Source organism: Cetorhinus maximus, chromosome 13 (assembly GCF_964194155.1).
Source record: "Cetorhinus maximus chromosome 13, sCetMax3.hap1.1, whole genome shotgun sequence".
NCBI classification, from domain to species: Eukaryota; Metazoa; Chordata; class Chondrichthyes; order Lamniformes; family Cetorhinidae; genus Cetorhinus; species Cetorhinus maximus.
Window position 1 is genome coordinate 115,422,838 of NC_135891.1, and position 15,896 is coordinate 115,438,733.

The window sequence follows — 15,896 nt, forward strand, 5'->3', positions numbered from 1 at the left end:
GATTAAAAAAACTACTTTGTTGGCTATGAAACACTTTAAGATGCCCTGTGGTTGTTCAAGGCTCAATAGAAATGTTTTTTTTTTATTTCTTTACCAAGGCAGAAACTGCCACACCTGAGAGGCTCTGCCTGCAGATGAGATCAGCTGATTTCATGTCAGTATCTAAACAGCTTTCCCTTTCCCCCAGGTACCCAATGGAAGAGGCAGCCCTAGGTGAAGAACGGCAGCAGGATGAGAGAAGAGCAGCCCGAATCAAAGAGCTCCAGCGTAAGATGATATCGCAGAGAACCTGCTACTGGGGTTTTGAGACTAAATAATTCTGTTTTTCCATATTGTCATTTTTTTCTTTACTCCCATCGAGGTGAGGTCTGTTGTTGTGGGTATTTGGAACATTGTCCTTTTCAGGCACCCAGAATTGTAGGTGTTGGCCTATGCTGGAGGTGCACAGGTACTAGCAGGCCTTGCCTCTTGACCTGTGAACCTAAACACTGAGTGTTAGCCAGTTATTTGATTATGGAAGGCTTCACAGCCAAATAAAATTCTGTCCTCGCACAGTATAGCAGTATGCGTGCACTTGGTATAGGAGATTCGCTGGACATTGCTCAGGAGTGGAAACATTGCGCTCCCTCTAACCCAGGGTGATGTTGAATTGTTAACACCCTTACTGTTGATCTTGGGTTTGTGTGGCTTCGTGCTGCATCTGGTGGTGCCTTTAACCCCAGCACAGTTGATGAGCTGCAATTGGTTAGTTTGGGCATGTCAAGTTTTGGATTGTGGCAGTGCCCTGTGTTATGCAACCTGGTGAAGTGATCGGCAGTTTTGCATCACCGCTGCTCTTGTCTGCCCCGTCTCTAGAATCTCTGAGCGCAAAGGACGAAGTGCTCAAGCGGACCCTGACTGAGAAGTTGGAAATTTACAGCGATATAGCGGAAGTTAATGGGTATCTGGATGCCGGAAGACCACGTGTGCTGCTTCGAGCTGACACCCTGGAGTCTCAGCGAGATGTCATACTTAATGAAGCGCTGAAAGAAAGTGAGTTAGAGCTGTGTATTTGGAACTAGCAGTGAGACGGGGGTGGGGTCAAAGTGATTTTAAGAATGCAGATGTGCCATGAAAATTCTATGTCTTGGTTAATGTAGTTACAGGGTAAGTGTGTATCTACTCTCGAGAACCCACTCACCTATTGTGTACTTGAATAATAATGAACAAGTCAAATGTTTTTAAAAAAACAGTCCTTGTTTATTCCTCCCTTGGTTTTCTTATTTCCTCCACTAAAGATACTGACACTTGAGCACAGCCATTCTTTGGCACCTCAATCAATGGCCATTCTTCATAGCTAAGTTGTGACAATGAGTGTTAGCAGGCTGTTTGACCATGGAAGCATCACAACTGAAAGAAGACCTGACATTTTGTGCCCCCATCCTCATTTTTTTGGCCCAGTGCACAGAGACAATTGTCACCCTCCCCTCTTGCCACCCTGACTAAGTTCAACTAACTCACTACTGACTGTGCATCTAATCATTGACCTTCCTGATCTTAACCTGACCAAGTGCTGGCAGTGGAATGGCTTGCATTTTTTAATCTTAAACTCTTGCATGTTTAGAATAGGTGTAGGTGAAAACTTCACTGTTGAAACGCCTCTCCCTGTTAAATCTAACAAAACAAATCTGCCGTGCTGTACTATTAATCCCCTGCACAGCTCTCAGATTTGTTTTAAACAGCTCTCAAATGTGTTTTAAATTGGCTTAACTGGGAATTTAAAAAAAAAAAAATCTTCCTCTCAGCTCATGGACACCGATATTGTGGGTCTCATCTCTAGGACCTGACTTTAGACCATTGCACTTTCAAGTGGCACAAACTCTTGGTCTTTCTCTGACATCCGATGTGTGTGTGTGTGTGTGGATTGAAGACCAATTCATGTCGGCCACGATCTAATTGAATGGTGAAAGAGGGACTGAATGGCCTACTCCTATGCCTGTCACTCTAGTGACAACCCACGAGAGTTTAAAGGACAACGTCCTTTCCCAGTGATACCCACTTGTACATATTCATTATAGAAGTTGCAGCTGCCTTTCAGGAAACAACCTGGAAGAGAAGGCCATTAGGACCATCATTGATGTCCCCACTGACTCATCTGTCCGTTTGATGGTATCAATTTGCACACCAGTCTTCTCCCCAAACACTAGTAATGTTCACTCCCGGGGAAAGCAAACAAAAACAAGAAAGAAACCAGTGACCAATCTGCGAAAAGTGTCTTTCTTTTCATAAGAATAAAATGACACACTCTTTAGAAAGAGGGATTGGCCATTGAGGGTGCCGAGACCCCTTGGGTTTTTCTGATCAAATCCTGTATAAACAGCAGACTGTTTATTGTTCCAGTTGAAAACCTTCAAAACTTAATTGCCGCTCAGCCCAGCAGCATAAGCTGGCAGTCGGACGACAGCTTGGGCTCCTCAGGGTTGCCGCGGCGAGCAGAGACGTTTGGAGGCTACGACAGCAGTTCCGCTAATCTAACCAAAGGTAAGTTGGAGCGGCTGGCTCTGTGAAAGTTGCAATGGTCTTTTTGCCGGGTCTGCAGTTTTCCACTTACCTCTTGACCTCTCGTTTTTAGATGCTTCCATCAAAAAAAAGTCAAACACACTCTCTTCCAGCAGCGAGCTGAAGTTGAAGGAAAAGGCTGGATCTCGGGCTAGTTCTGAACCTCAGCTGCAGGACATGTGCAGTGACAGTGAGAGTGGACGAATGGTACAGTAATTCTAAAAAGTCTTTAATGGTAGAGGTTTCATCCCTGTGTCCAGTGTCCACCATATTTCCCTTTACTTCCTCAATAATAAAATCTAACATGCTAACCTTTGACATGCAATTGATTGTAATCCCCTTCCTATCTGATAGAATGGTGTAAATAATAATTATCCCATACATAATGGAAATCATAATTAGATAGAAATTACAACACTCCAACAGGCCGTTTGGCCTAATTAGCCTGTATTGTTAATCTCCACATGACCGTTATGCTGAACCCCACTTGGCTGCTCTGTTTCCATATCCCTTTAATACCTTTTCCTTCAACCGTCCATCTAACCCAAATCTGAAATGTGGACTTGGTCTCTACTTCAGCCACAAACTCCACTAATTTGTTTCACTGCCCTCCTTCGTCTCTGTCCTAAATCTTGTGCATTTAATCTAATACCTACGGCGCATTCTACCCAGTGCAGACTCGATGGGCTGAATGGCGGCCTCCTGTACTGTAAAGATCCTGTGATTAATTCCTCACATTGAGACATAGAAATAAGGGGAAGATTTTCCTCCTTTAATTCACGCAAAAGCCAGCATGGATACAAAATGGAGAAACATGGTTAATCTGCTGGCATTAATGAACAGAAGAAAAAACACCTTTGTGTGCAGAAATTAACACTTTAAACATCAGGCATTTGGCAGCAGCATTAGCCACCAGATTTCACAGCAACCCATCCTGTTACTGCACTGGTTTGAACAGTTATTGGATTGACTATGTGCCAGAAGTGTCTGTTTGGCCATTCCCTGAAGCAGTATTTAACCTGGTGGCTCCATTCGCTTTATTTCAGAGTGATCTATCCCGATGGTGCAGCATTAGTAACAGTTTTCTACATGATACAGAGGTAAGATTCTGTCATTCTTACTACTGTTTTATAAATGGCTTTGACAAAACAAGGCGATGTTATCTGCAAAAGTAAAATAATAAAAGGAAAGATATTTTCCTAAGTGTTCAGAACAGGTATCTATAAGTCTAAGTATTTACCCACTTCTACACCGACACACCACAGTTGCAGTGGTACTGTCTGCAGGATGCACTGCAGCAACTCACCAAGGCATCTTCAGCATCCCCCCGACCCCGCAAACCTGCAGTTACCTAGAAGGACATGGGCAGCTGAGGCATAGGAGAACCAAGCTCCAACCGTCCTGACTTGGACAGCTATCGGCTGTTCCTTCATTGTTGTTGAGTTAGAATCCTGGAACTCCTTGCCTAACAGTGCTATGGGTGTACGTTGTACCTTCACCACATGGACCACAGTGGTTCAAGTAGGCAGCTCACCATCACGTTCCCCAAGAGCAATTAGGGATGAGCAATAATGCCTGCAACTTAAGAATGAATTTTCAATAATGTAGGAGGACCCAACCAAGCTTGAAAAGAGGCAGGAGAACAGATGAGGTAACAGTAATGCAGTAATCATAAGGTGATGCTAAACTTGGTTTTTAGCATATAGGAACAAGAGGAGGCCACTTAGCTCCTCGAGTCTGTTCTGCCATTTAATGAGATCATGGTTGACCTATGGCCTGACTCTCTGTACCGCCCTTGCTCCATATCTCTTAATATGGGAAATGAAGGAAGGAGGTAGTGCATTTTGGGCTGTACATTTACAACTTGTGACAAACATGAGGGGAATGTTGAGAGATGTACTGACCATAGCAATACAACAAATACACAGGAAAGTAGCAGGTTTAACAGATTCTGATTTAAATTAACATTCTCGCTGTAGGAAATTTGCATAATTTCTCCTTCTAACAGCTGTCTGGTTCTCTCTCTAGTTGGTCCAGAGTGTGCAGACACTGACATCACAGCTGTACAAGCTGAAGGTGAGTGTTTTAAAATAATTCTAATAATACAAGTTCACAAGATGGACACAGATGACTAAGGGAATTCACCCCATCTAGTGAGAATTTATAATCCTCCCATTCCTCCCCCAGTCATAGCGTCTAGAGCTAACTAAATAATTTCAGGGGTTTGTTTCCCCTACTGTATTCAAGTGTCACCATTTTGTATGAAGGACTTGATGGTATCAGCTCATTTTATTGAGCCAGTGCCTGCGTGTCTGACACAGTGTAATTCTTAGAAAATGTAACTGATAGGGTAATTCAGTAGATGTAATATATTTAGATTTCCAAAAGACTTTCAATAATGTACTACAAATAGATTCATAACTAACATCAGAACATGTGGAATCAGGGGACTGGTATCATAATAGATAGCAAGCTAGCTACAAAATAAACCAGAGTTACTCAGACTGACAAAAGGTGGGAAATGATTCCTAGAAGGGTCAGTGCTGGGAGTGCTGTGGTTCACAATTTACATAAACAATTTGTTGATAGAAAGTTGAAGGATGTAGTTAATACAGAGGAGAACTCCAATAAAGTACAAGGAGATGTTAATAAAGTTGCAGAATTGGCAAATGAACCTCAATAAAGATAAGTGCAAGATGGTATTTTTTTGGTAGGAAAAATAAGGAAACCACGCAGTCCTTGGAAAATAAGTGTCTGAATGGGGTAGAGGAGCAGAGGGATTGGGGGGTTCAGGAATAGAGTAGATAGTTCCAGTTGAAGAGCTAGCAATGGGGCAGACACAGTGACCTCCTGTTGGGCTGTATATTCCATGCCTGTGTATTTAGCAGCTCTGGATTTTCATGGCCTATACCCTGTGTGTGTCCCTCAGGTTCTGATTGCCCAACAGGACAGCTACATTGAGATGCAGCGGTGCACAGGTGCAAGTGGGGAGCGGGATAGGCAGTCTCGCCCTCCAGCCTCGCGCGGGAGCCTGCTTCTGGAGCAGGAAAAGCAGCGGAACTTTGAGAAACAGCGTGAGGAATGGGCCAACGTCCAGAAGCTGCAGAACCAGGTGCGGCAGGAGCAGCAGAAATGGGAGCGGGAAAGAGAACGCCAGAAGCGTGAACTTGATGCCCAGGAGGCTCGGCTCCAGGAGCGCGAGGAGGACTTGCAGCAGCTGAAGGAACGGTTAGCTCGGGACCAGGAGGAGTTGGAACGACACCGGCAGGACTACCAGCAGGACCTGGAGCGTCTCCGAGAGTCCCAGCGGACGGTAGAGAAAGACAGGGAACGCCTGGAGCAGCGACAGCGCAAACAATTGAAGCACAACACAGTCCTGTTTCCAACTGAAGCTGGACAGGTAATGAATTGGGCTTAATCTTCACTGGAATGACCTGTATGATGACATGTCAGCCATGGCTCATTGTGCTTAAGTCAAAAGGTCGCAGGTACAAAGTCCTACTGTGGACACTTAAGCTTAAAAATATAGACCCAATACTCCAGGACAGTTCTGGAAGAGTGCTGCACTGTCTGAGGTGCCATCTTTGAGATGAGATGAGATGTTAAACCAAGCCCCACTTTGAAAGTAAAACATTCCAAATGGCACTACATTGAAGGAGAGCAGGAAAATTTTCCCACGGCGAGAATGGTCAATATTTATTCCTCAACCACCATCATTAAAAACAGATTACCTGATCATTATCACATTGCTATTTGTGGGAGTGCTCTGTATGTAACTTAGTTGCCATATTTCCTACAATACAGCAATGACCATTTTCAAGCGTACTTAATTGGCTATAAAGCACTTTGCGACATCCTGAGGTCATGAAAGGTGCTATATAAATGCAAGCCATTCTTCCTACATCTTAATTCTCAATTCCCTGCTGAAGATGCTGAATCAGGCTGGATACAGCTCTGGTACCAGTGGGTTGATCAACTGCAGAAATCTCCCTGAAAACCTTGTACTAATCAGGACCACTGAACCTGCTAGCGCTTTGACTGGTTGCTGCAGTGCTGATGCTCCTTGCACTATGCACAAACTGAATCAACAGAGTTAAATCAGGCCTTCGTTGGTATCTGGACCTGGTTTTTAGTTTTAAAAAAAAAATTTGCATTTATAGTACCCCTGTCAACTTCAGAAAGCCCTGAAACGCTTGACAACCAGTGAAGTACTTTTTGAAGTGTAGTCACTGTTGTCATGTAGAAAACACGGCAGCCAATCGGCGCGCAGGAGCTTCCACACCAGCAATGAGATGATGACCAAGTAATCTGTGATTAACGATGGTCGTTAGGGGATAAGTATTGGTCAGGGCACCAAGGGTCCCCAAAGCTGCCATAAGGCAGTTCACCAGGGCCTTGCATTGAGGAATGAAAGGAACACGGAGAGCCAGCTTAACAAAAATGTCACATGGTTTTAATTTCGTAACAAGCGGAATAAGCGTGATTGAAACACTAATGGTTAGCAAAAGGCTGGGTGCAAAATCCACAGAAACAAGGCCCAGGTAAAAATGCATTGTGGATTCTTCTGTGTGGTTCCTGGGTGGCTGAATGTACCAGCCAGTGAGGTATAGAGCCATGGGGAGCAGAGTGCTTCCAGCATTACCCCCTGATCTGGTCTGTAATGAGTTAATTGACCTGAGCTGGGAGGCAGTGAGGGTGTTGCAGGTAGCCACTGTATTACAAAAAGATGGCAAAAAGAAAGGTTTGCTTTTACACAGTGCTTTTCATGACCACCGAAGACTTCAAGGCGTTCTACAGCCAGTGAAGTACTTTTGAGGTGTAGGATGTTAATGTAGGAAACATGGCAGCCAATTTGCACATGGCATGCTCCCATAAAAAATTAGATAATGACCAGATAATCTGTTTCTGTGATGTTGATTGAGGGATAAATATTGGCCAGGATACGGGAGATAACTTCAAGATTGTGTCATGGGATCTTTTAGATCCACCAGAGCAGGCAGCTGGGGCCTCAGTTTAATGTCTTATCCAAAGACAGTTACTTGAACAGAGCAGCGCTCCCTCAGAACTGCACCGGATTGATTTTTGTACTCAAGCCCTGGACTTGAACCTGGAACCTTCTCACTCAGAGGTGAGAGTGCTACCAACTGAGCCGTGGCTGAAAACTGGGTTATGGAGAGAAGTAGCAGCTGGAACTATTGCTGTAGATGGCCAGATCTTGCCTTTTCAAACCCATTTTCCAAATTGGTTTATACTGTGATAGAGGTAAAGACCCACTGGGGGGCAGTAGTGGCTCTTTGATCAGAATAATTGTAAGGTTGCTGTTCTATGGTAATTCAGCCATGGTAATTGGTTCAGTGAAGCAATTGTGCAGTGCAGCATCAATAAAGAATAGTCACAGTCAATGTAAAAGTGATAGCTTGTCACTGGGACTAAGCTACTAACTAATAATGGGGAAAAATGTTTTTGCTTATCAACAATGCAGTGACTGAAGTTGCATTTCAGTATATCTTTGCATTCTTTACACGTGAGGGATGACTTTTCCCTTTTCCCAATCTGGGCCCCATGCCTCCCCTGCCCCTGTAAAGGATGAACCTACACTTATATACAGGTTCAAAAGCCCTCAAACATTCCAAAGCTCTTTGATATAATGAATTGCATTCCAGGACACAGTCTCGATTATTTTGAGAAATGCGGTAACCATTTTTGCAGCTTGCCTCAAAGGGTCAGAACCTCAAGGTGAAAATGTCTTTGGAAACAGGGCCAAAGATGGGGACTCTATTCACCAGCTGTTTGTGCTCTGGGGCGTTGGTTCAGTCAAGACCTGATTTCTCTATGAAGGCCATCGTGCAAAGAAGCTTGAGGTTTATTGAGCCTTCGGATAAGTGCAATTGGAGCTCATCATTTGGGAAGAGATGGCTATTTATTTTTTAACAGGAAAGCCAGATTGGCTAAGGTGGAAATGGTCAGGAAGTTGAACCTGGGTAATCCCCGCTATACATGATGGAGTACTTTTCCACTTTTCTTGCTGGCGGAGAAGGTGAAGCCTGGGGATGTGCCCATTGTGTCTCCTGCATGCTTGTCACTAACTAGTGAGCTGATCTCTTGCTCAGGCGTGTAGGAAAATAACTTCAGTGTAAGAGCGAAAAGAACTTTTGTATAGTGGCTTTTAAGACTTGGGAAGTTGCAAAGAGCTTTGCAACTGGAAAAATGAGTTTTGACGTGTAGTCACTGTAAACCCAGCAGACTGGAGCAAAATTATGAAATTCATGATCACTTATCCATTTTACGTGTTGATAGGGGAATGAATGTTGGCTGGGTGCTCTCCACCTCTGCTTCGAAATTGGGCCATGGAGTGCCGGTCTTTCTAACATGCTCATGTCTCTGGAATGGGACTTGAACCCATGGCCTCTTGACTTATAGGTATGAATGCTACCAACTGAAGTAAGGTTTTCAGCTAAATGTTGCTCAAAATATGAATAACGTGTACTCTGGCTACTGACCGTTTACCATGTTTAAATAACTCTGGGGTAACACGAGCCATATCAATTAGGAAAGTGGAAAAGTGGAGCTGAGGTGGAAGATCTTGTTGAATGGCAGAGCAGGCTTGAGGGGGTGTGAAACCTATTCCTGCTCGTGACTTTTTAAAAAATTCCTGTATGGCCTTAGCTTTTATGCTTGTGTGTTTATATCTCCTGCCACCGACCAGAAAGGCATCTGGAAGAGTTGTGCATACACACTCAGCCCACAGTGTGGCTGCCGGCACACGTGAAGCTAAAAGTAAGATACTGCGAATGCTGGAAATCTGAAACAAAAACAGAAAGTGCCGGAAAAATTCAGCAGGCCTAGCAGCATCTGTGGAGAGAGAAACAGAGTTAATATTTTGAGTCTGTTTTTCCAGCATTTTCTGTTCATGACGCTTTCCAGTTTGTGTCTGGTGTTTGGAATATGTGTGAACGGCATTGATTTCACTACTGCAATTCATTCCAGTTCACAATCCATGATGAGATCTCAAATGTCAGATATTTTATGAGTGCTGCCTCCTTAAGCTAGACGCAGTGTATTAAGGCTTTGTGCAGCAAGTTCCTATGCAGCCCTGGTAGCTCACTTGGTAGATAATGGGACTCTTAATCCCAGGGTCATTGTTTTATGCAGCCATGAAGTATCCTTTGTTTCCCAGTCCACATAGGCTGTTGATAGCTGAACTGCCTTGGACTCATGCAGTTTATCTTTGCCTCTTAGATCCCAGCCTTTCCTCACTCACAGAGCCTTGACGGGGACCGAATGGAAGTGAACCCCTTACCACTGAATGAGGGGGGAATGGCCCAGCACAGCCTAAAGTATGGACAGCCGAACATGGTGGCAGAACTCTGCGAGCGACCCATTGAAATCCAGCTTCACAGGGAGAACAGCACTGCCTCGATGTTTGTACGCACTGAGAATCGATCGTCCCTTGGGCCAAAGACCGAGGTACCCATCCACCTCGTGAGTGCCACCAATCAGATTATGAAGCACACCGGAGTCCAGCAGAAAATCCCCACCAAACTTGCCACCTTGAAAGGAGGAAAGGAGAAGGGTGGAAAAGGAAAGGACCGGCAGTCCGTTTCTGGCATGCCCTCCTTCTCAATATCACATGGCACAGGTACGCCTCACTGTCTTCTCTTTTTACTCGGTCTTTTCCAACTTGAATTGTTATTTTGTTTACCCATTTTAGCGTGCAAGTGTTGGCTCCTTTTTTAGGATTTAGCCCAGGACTGGCTGTAGCTCCCTAATACATTACCTATGACATTGAAAACCAAGATCTATCCTGTGTTCTCATTTGCAGTTTCAAACAGGGGTCCGAAGGGCAGAAGAACCTTCATGGGCAACAAATTGTCCATCTAACACCCTGGCTCTCCCACTTGAAGCGCAGCCTTCTGTTAACCTAACTACCACTGAAGCCTGTTATTCTAGCACCCAAACATCCCACGAAACCCACCACACTCGTAAGACAACACCCTCATCAAAACCCATCACTCTGGGACCCTAACTTTCTCTTGGAAGACCATCCCACTGTACTCCATCTCGTCCTGTTTAACACCTTTGACATTTGCTAGCACAAGACTTGAGGTTTGCTGAAGAGAGAAAAGTGTTGTCAAAGCTTTTTTGCCTTACACATCAGGACAAACGCAAAAATGCCAAATTTCAAAGGAAGCGTCAGTTTATACTGCACGGGAAAAGGGTGCTGATCGGTTGGCCAATCAGAGTATTCAACCAGCCCAAGCATGCAAAACTCAATGTCATGTTTAACTTTAGATGTGATCCTGCGATTGGGAAGCACTTGCTGAATAATCTTGAGTGTGCCAAGAATTACGCTGACAACCAATTTAAGAGTATCAGTCAAGCTCGCAGTGTAGCTCACTTACACTTGCTAGAAAGCTACATATATTTATACATGGGGCTCTGCCCCCTGCAAGCAGAAGAGCGTATACAGGCATTGCATCTTTTTAAATTAAACAAAAGCATGGGGAACAATGGCTCCCTAGGGCATTCTCGTGGCAATGCCTCGACCCATCAGAGGTGACTGGCTAACCAATCAGCACTGTTTTTGCTTGTGTTTATAAATTGATGTTTCCTTTGAAATTCGGTATTCTTGCATCTGTTCTGATGAGTGCAAGACAAAAAGCTTCGACAGCCTGTCTCTCTTTTCAGCAATACCTTTGACATTCTGGACACCTTAATATTTTTGTAAAGATGTTCCTTTACACCAGTGGGCAAATTGTTCCAAATATTTTTCTCACTATCTGATATCATTATTTCTGACCTCTGGCACTACCTTCCTTGTTCATGCTGGATTTAGTTTGTGCACCATTTAGTATTTCATATACTTCAGTGACGTTGTCCTTGCGCTACCTTCTTTACAGCCTGAACTGTAGGACCCACTCAACACCATCACTGCCTCCCCCTTTCTAGCCCCCTCACGGGCCTCCCCACTTCTAGCATTAATTCCTGGAAAACCACTTAATACCCTGTGCTGTAACCATTCTGTTATTCCAAACAGATGCCTCTCAACACCAGTGACCCTTGTGGAACCCACTGAACACCATCTCACTCCCACTCAAATTCCAACACTCCCCTGTACGACCCAGTCAGCGCCATCCCCCGCCAACCCTGCGCCCCCCCTCCCCTCCTCAAATCCCAACACTGGCTATCAATGGATTTCCCCCTCACTCTCCCATTACATAACACTGTCTGCTTTCATTTTTTTTTTCCTTTCAAACCATCTATTTCTCTAACCCCATATCCAGCTCTCGACTCCCATGGCTTTTAGTTTCATTAGAAGTCTTTCATGTGGAACTTTACCAAAAGTCTAAAACAATCTCCTAGGGAGCTCTACCATCTGCTTTAACCACAATATCCCCAATGCGTCAAAGGCTTGTCTGCAACTGGATAGAAGTTACGTGCAGGAGCCCTGGCTGATATTTATCCTCCCTAGCCCAGGGCACAGAGCAATCACAGTGGCCCATTGTTGTTTTAGCTGATTTCACTAACTCAGAACAGATGAAGGCACTAAATACTGTGTCCTTGGTCAATATGATTCAGTTCCGCACTTAACCAAGCAGTTAGCTGTGCCCTTTGTTCCTTTTCTCTCTTCTTATTACTTGTTTCCCTTAATGCATCCATGAATAAAACAAGCATTCTCCTTCCATTTAGGATCAGTCACTGGAGACCTCCGACAAAACAACCCGGTGAAGTTTTTTGCAAAGGATGATGGGGCATTAAGAGGCAGGAGGTCATCGAGCCCAATGATATCGAGCAGCCAAAGTTTCTCCCACCAAGGTGAAGCTCCAAAGTTTCTTGCTCAGTTTGCACTCAAACTTACCAAGGCCCGTGCAATTATAGGGAAATGGAAAAATGCCTTTGAGCCCTCCTAATCCATCTTGTCGTCCTAATCTCAAATGCCTGCCCTGTTCTCATATACTCAATTCTTCCAATTGCTTATTTAACCTATTGTTAGAAACAGAGACTATGCAGCAATCACTACAAATGTGGAAGCTACATAGAAATTACGGCCCAGAAATGGGCTGTTCGGCTGAAGTGGTCCATGTTGGTGTTTATCCTCCATACAAATAGCTTCCTAATCCCATGTACCCAATGTTTCTATGTCCTTTTATTTCCCTCTATTTTAGCTACCCATCTATCCCATTCTTAAATGTTGCCTTGATCTCTCCTTCAATTATAAACTTTGTACGTGTATCCCAAAAGCTTATAATATACTGTGTATATAAAAAAAAAAGTTTTGATGCTCTCTGTCCTAAATTTCTTGCATTTGATCTTGTGCTTCCTTGTCTATACCGCTCAGCCACAGGCATTGTATGTTTTCATCTTCTCTGCCCTAACTCTTCATATTTGTCAACATTGCTATTAAATCACCAAGTAATCTCCTGCACCCGAAACAGCCCCCCTTTTCCAAGGCTTTCTTTGTCCTTGTGCATCCTCACCCATTCCCCCACTGACTCTCCATCACCAGCTCATTGGCTTTAATGTTCTCACCCCATTTTGAAGTCCCCCCATGCCTCACTGTAGCCCTGATCTGAAATTTGCACTTGTATAGCGCCTTATTTAGTCTCTCTCAGAAATGGCCCATTGTGTTTTACATGATTTACTTTGAAGGACAGTCACTGTGCAGCCGTTTAGTTCCCATCGGTGGTCCACAAACGATATTCTCCAACCCTACGTCGGAGAATGCATCCTGCCTTATTCAGCCACTAACTACATCTCTGCAATCGTCCCTAAACTCTTCTGGAAAACCCTTGTTACTTTGGCGCCTTCAGGAGTTCCCCCAGGACCTTCCTGTTTAATCGGGCCTTGAGTCACCTCTCCAAAATTCTCTGCTTCCTGCTCAGCGTCATGAGCCTCTATTTTTCCATGCCCACTGTAAAGCAGCTTGAGAGGGGTGCTTTATAAGCGTGCATTTGACTTGAGAAGACTGTGGTAAGTCTGCTGATGTGAACGTTAAAAGCCTGTTTGAAAAGAATATTGCTGAGAAGAGAGACGTGTTGCCGAAGCTTTTCAACTTGCACTCATCAGGACAAATGCAAGAATGCCAAATTTCAAACATTTGAAATTTGAACACCTTGTGTTTGTCCTGATGAGTGCACAATGAAAAGCTTTGGCAACGTCTCTCTTTTTAGCAATGTATGAAGAAAGGAATTCTGCCTCGCACTGCCCTGACCAACATTCTGGCCTCAATTAACCTCATTACTATTACCTACTACATGCAAAATCGCTGCTGTGTTTATTTACAGAAAGCCCAGAAATTATTCATTGGGTAGCAGATTGTGAGACTTCAATGCACCAGAGCGATATGTATATTATAAATGTTAAAAGCTGAGACTCTGTAATTGCAGATGTTGGACTGACAAACAATAATCCTTCCAGAACTTTCTGTTTTCTACTTTCTCTTATTGTCTCTCCTGTTGCCCTGACTCTTGTGCCTGCCTTTCAGAAGACAAATGGCCACTAAAGGGTTAAACTTCCCAAACTGCTTCATAAATTGGATAACTGGACTTGGGGTCAGTTTGAATCAGTGTGGGCTTGGTGGGGGAGAAAAAGAATTGGGCCATTTCATGTATCTTTTTATAAGCAATTTACTCGATTTAATTAAACTTTGTTTTGCCACCCTAGAATCCTCGATCCCCGTGGACATTCAGCATGAACTACAGCATGCAGTAAGCACATCAGTGCCGAGTGGAAGCCCTCAGCCCCAGGGTGTGCCCATTGTTGCAGTGACTCAGCAGCCAACGCCACCCAGTGTGAAGGACGACTCTGGCACTGAGATCATTTTCTTCTGAAACACCCGAGCAGCAGCAGAACGTCCAGCGCAGTCATTGGTAGACATGGAAACCCCAGAAATTCCCAAAGTAAAGGATGGGGGTGGGGGGAGGGAGGTGGGTGGAAGTGTGTCAGAACTGACGATGGGAACAGGAACTGCTCGAAATGTGCCGATAATGTCCCAGACAAGCGCGTTTAAATCCTGCTCAGAGTTGAGACATTGCCAGTGTGGGACCAGAACCTGACTGCCCGGAAAGCATGGCAGTGTCATTACCAGCAGCAACTTGTATTTACCTCTACTGTTTTTGAAAGGGAGGGTCCTTTTTAGAAATTGACATGAATATGTTGTGCATGTTTTTTCACCTGTTATCAGGAGATAGTCTGGAGGTTACTGCCACTCGTATTTGAAGGCGCATTCAGTAATTCAAGGCACCCTGCCAGTGCAAATCATGGTTGGACACATGGGGCTACAAGATATGAAAGGGTTAGGGGGGGGTGGGTCGGGGTGTGGTGATGGGGGACATCTGGGCAGAGGCTGTAAATTGCTAACCCTTCCCCTCCCCACCCAGAGATTGCAAGCACAATTCAAGCATCTTTTCCACTGATGGGGCTGCTGAATGGAACCTTAATTCCATGTCCTGGAATTGAGAATGCCTTCAGGGTGCTTATGCTCTTTTAATGAACCTGTGACTTGTATTTTTGGAAGTGTTTTTAGTTCTTCCGACAGTGGAGTGTGTTTCACAGTACTGACGTGTAACACTAGGGCATTTGCATCCCAGTTGGAAAACAATACGGCTATTTAGGTTGGAGAATATCTCTGTTTTTGGTGAGTGAGTAAGGTGGCAAGGGGACAAAAGAGAGTGAGAGGTTTGGATTTTGGGGGTGCGGGGGGGAAACCCTTTCACCAGAGTCATAATAAAATCTCTGTGGCCTTTTCTGTGATGAGAAACGTTATAGGTTGATGGCATTTTGGGGGCATGCATAGTGAGCAGTTACTTTGTCATGTGACCAGTGCAGCCAGAAGGAAGATGTGGTGCTGTAGTTAGAGGATGAGTTTCGTGCGATTAGTCAAGGTTTTGCCAAGGATCAAAGAAAATGTAATGGTGACTTTTTCGATGGTATCATTCCTCTGTGGGGAGTGGAAAGGCTGACATTATTCTAGGTCACAATTGTAATGGTTTAGGTGGCGTATGTTTTAAAATCTTATGTCATCATGTTGAAGCTTAGTCAAACTACCTAACAATGCCCGAGCTCCAGAAATAATTGATTTTGTTTGGGCTTCTCTCTTGCCACCTTTTGAGGTTGTGGCATTCGCATGAGTCATTTACAGGCTTTGTGATAGATCAGATACTGCAACAAAATTAGCAAGTCCTGTTCAGCCCTAGGGTGTAAAGGTTTTGATGTGAGATTGTGGCTGTGTGTCAACAGCAAGAAATTCTTTTGACTCATTAGATGGGGAGAAAAAAAACCAGATGGTTTATGAAAGTTCGTGCATGGGCACATGAGGCTGTCACATTGGTGGCACTCCAGATCAGCCCTAGGCATGT

General features: G+C 44.3%; 1 protein-coding gene across 1 annotated transcript in view; it reads left to right on the forward strand.

The window, feature by feature from the left end:
• Positions 1 to 14,438, forward strand: part of arhgef18b (rho/rac guanine nucleotide exchange factor (GEF) 18b) — a 184,411-nt gene extending 169,973 nt beyond the window's left edge. The window contains exons 22-31 of the mRNA XM_078556077.1: positions 188 to 267; positions 856 to 1,032; positions 2,380 to 2,520; positions 2,612 to 2,745; positions 3,585 to 3,638; positions 4,567 to 4,614; positions 5,468 to 5,938; positions 9,778 to 10,177; positions 12,229 to 12,354; positions 14,203 to 14,438. Of these exons, the coding sequence (XP_078412203.1) occupies positions 188 to 267; positions 856 to 1,032; positions 2,380 to 2,520; positions 2,612 to 2,745; positions 3,585 to 3,638; positions 4,567 to 4,614; positions 5,468 to 5,938; positions 9,778 to 10,177; positions 12,229 to 12,354; positions 14,203 to 14,369 (1,798 nt within the window). The 3' untranslated portion in view covers positions 14,370 to 14,438. The remainder of the gene's footprint in view (positions 1 to 187; positions 268 to 855; positions 1,033 to 2,379; positions 2,521 to 2,611; positions 2,746 to 3,584; positions 3,639 to 4,566; positions 4,615 to 5,467; positions 5,939 to 9,777; positions 10,178 to 12,228; positions 12,355 to 14,202) is intronic.
• Positions 14,439 to 15,896: the final 1,458 nt, after the last annotated feature.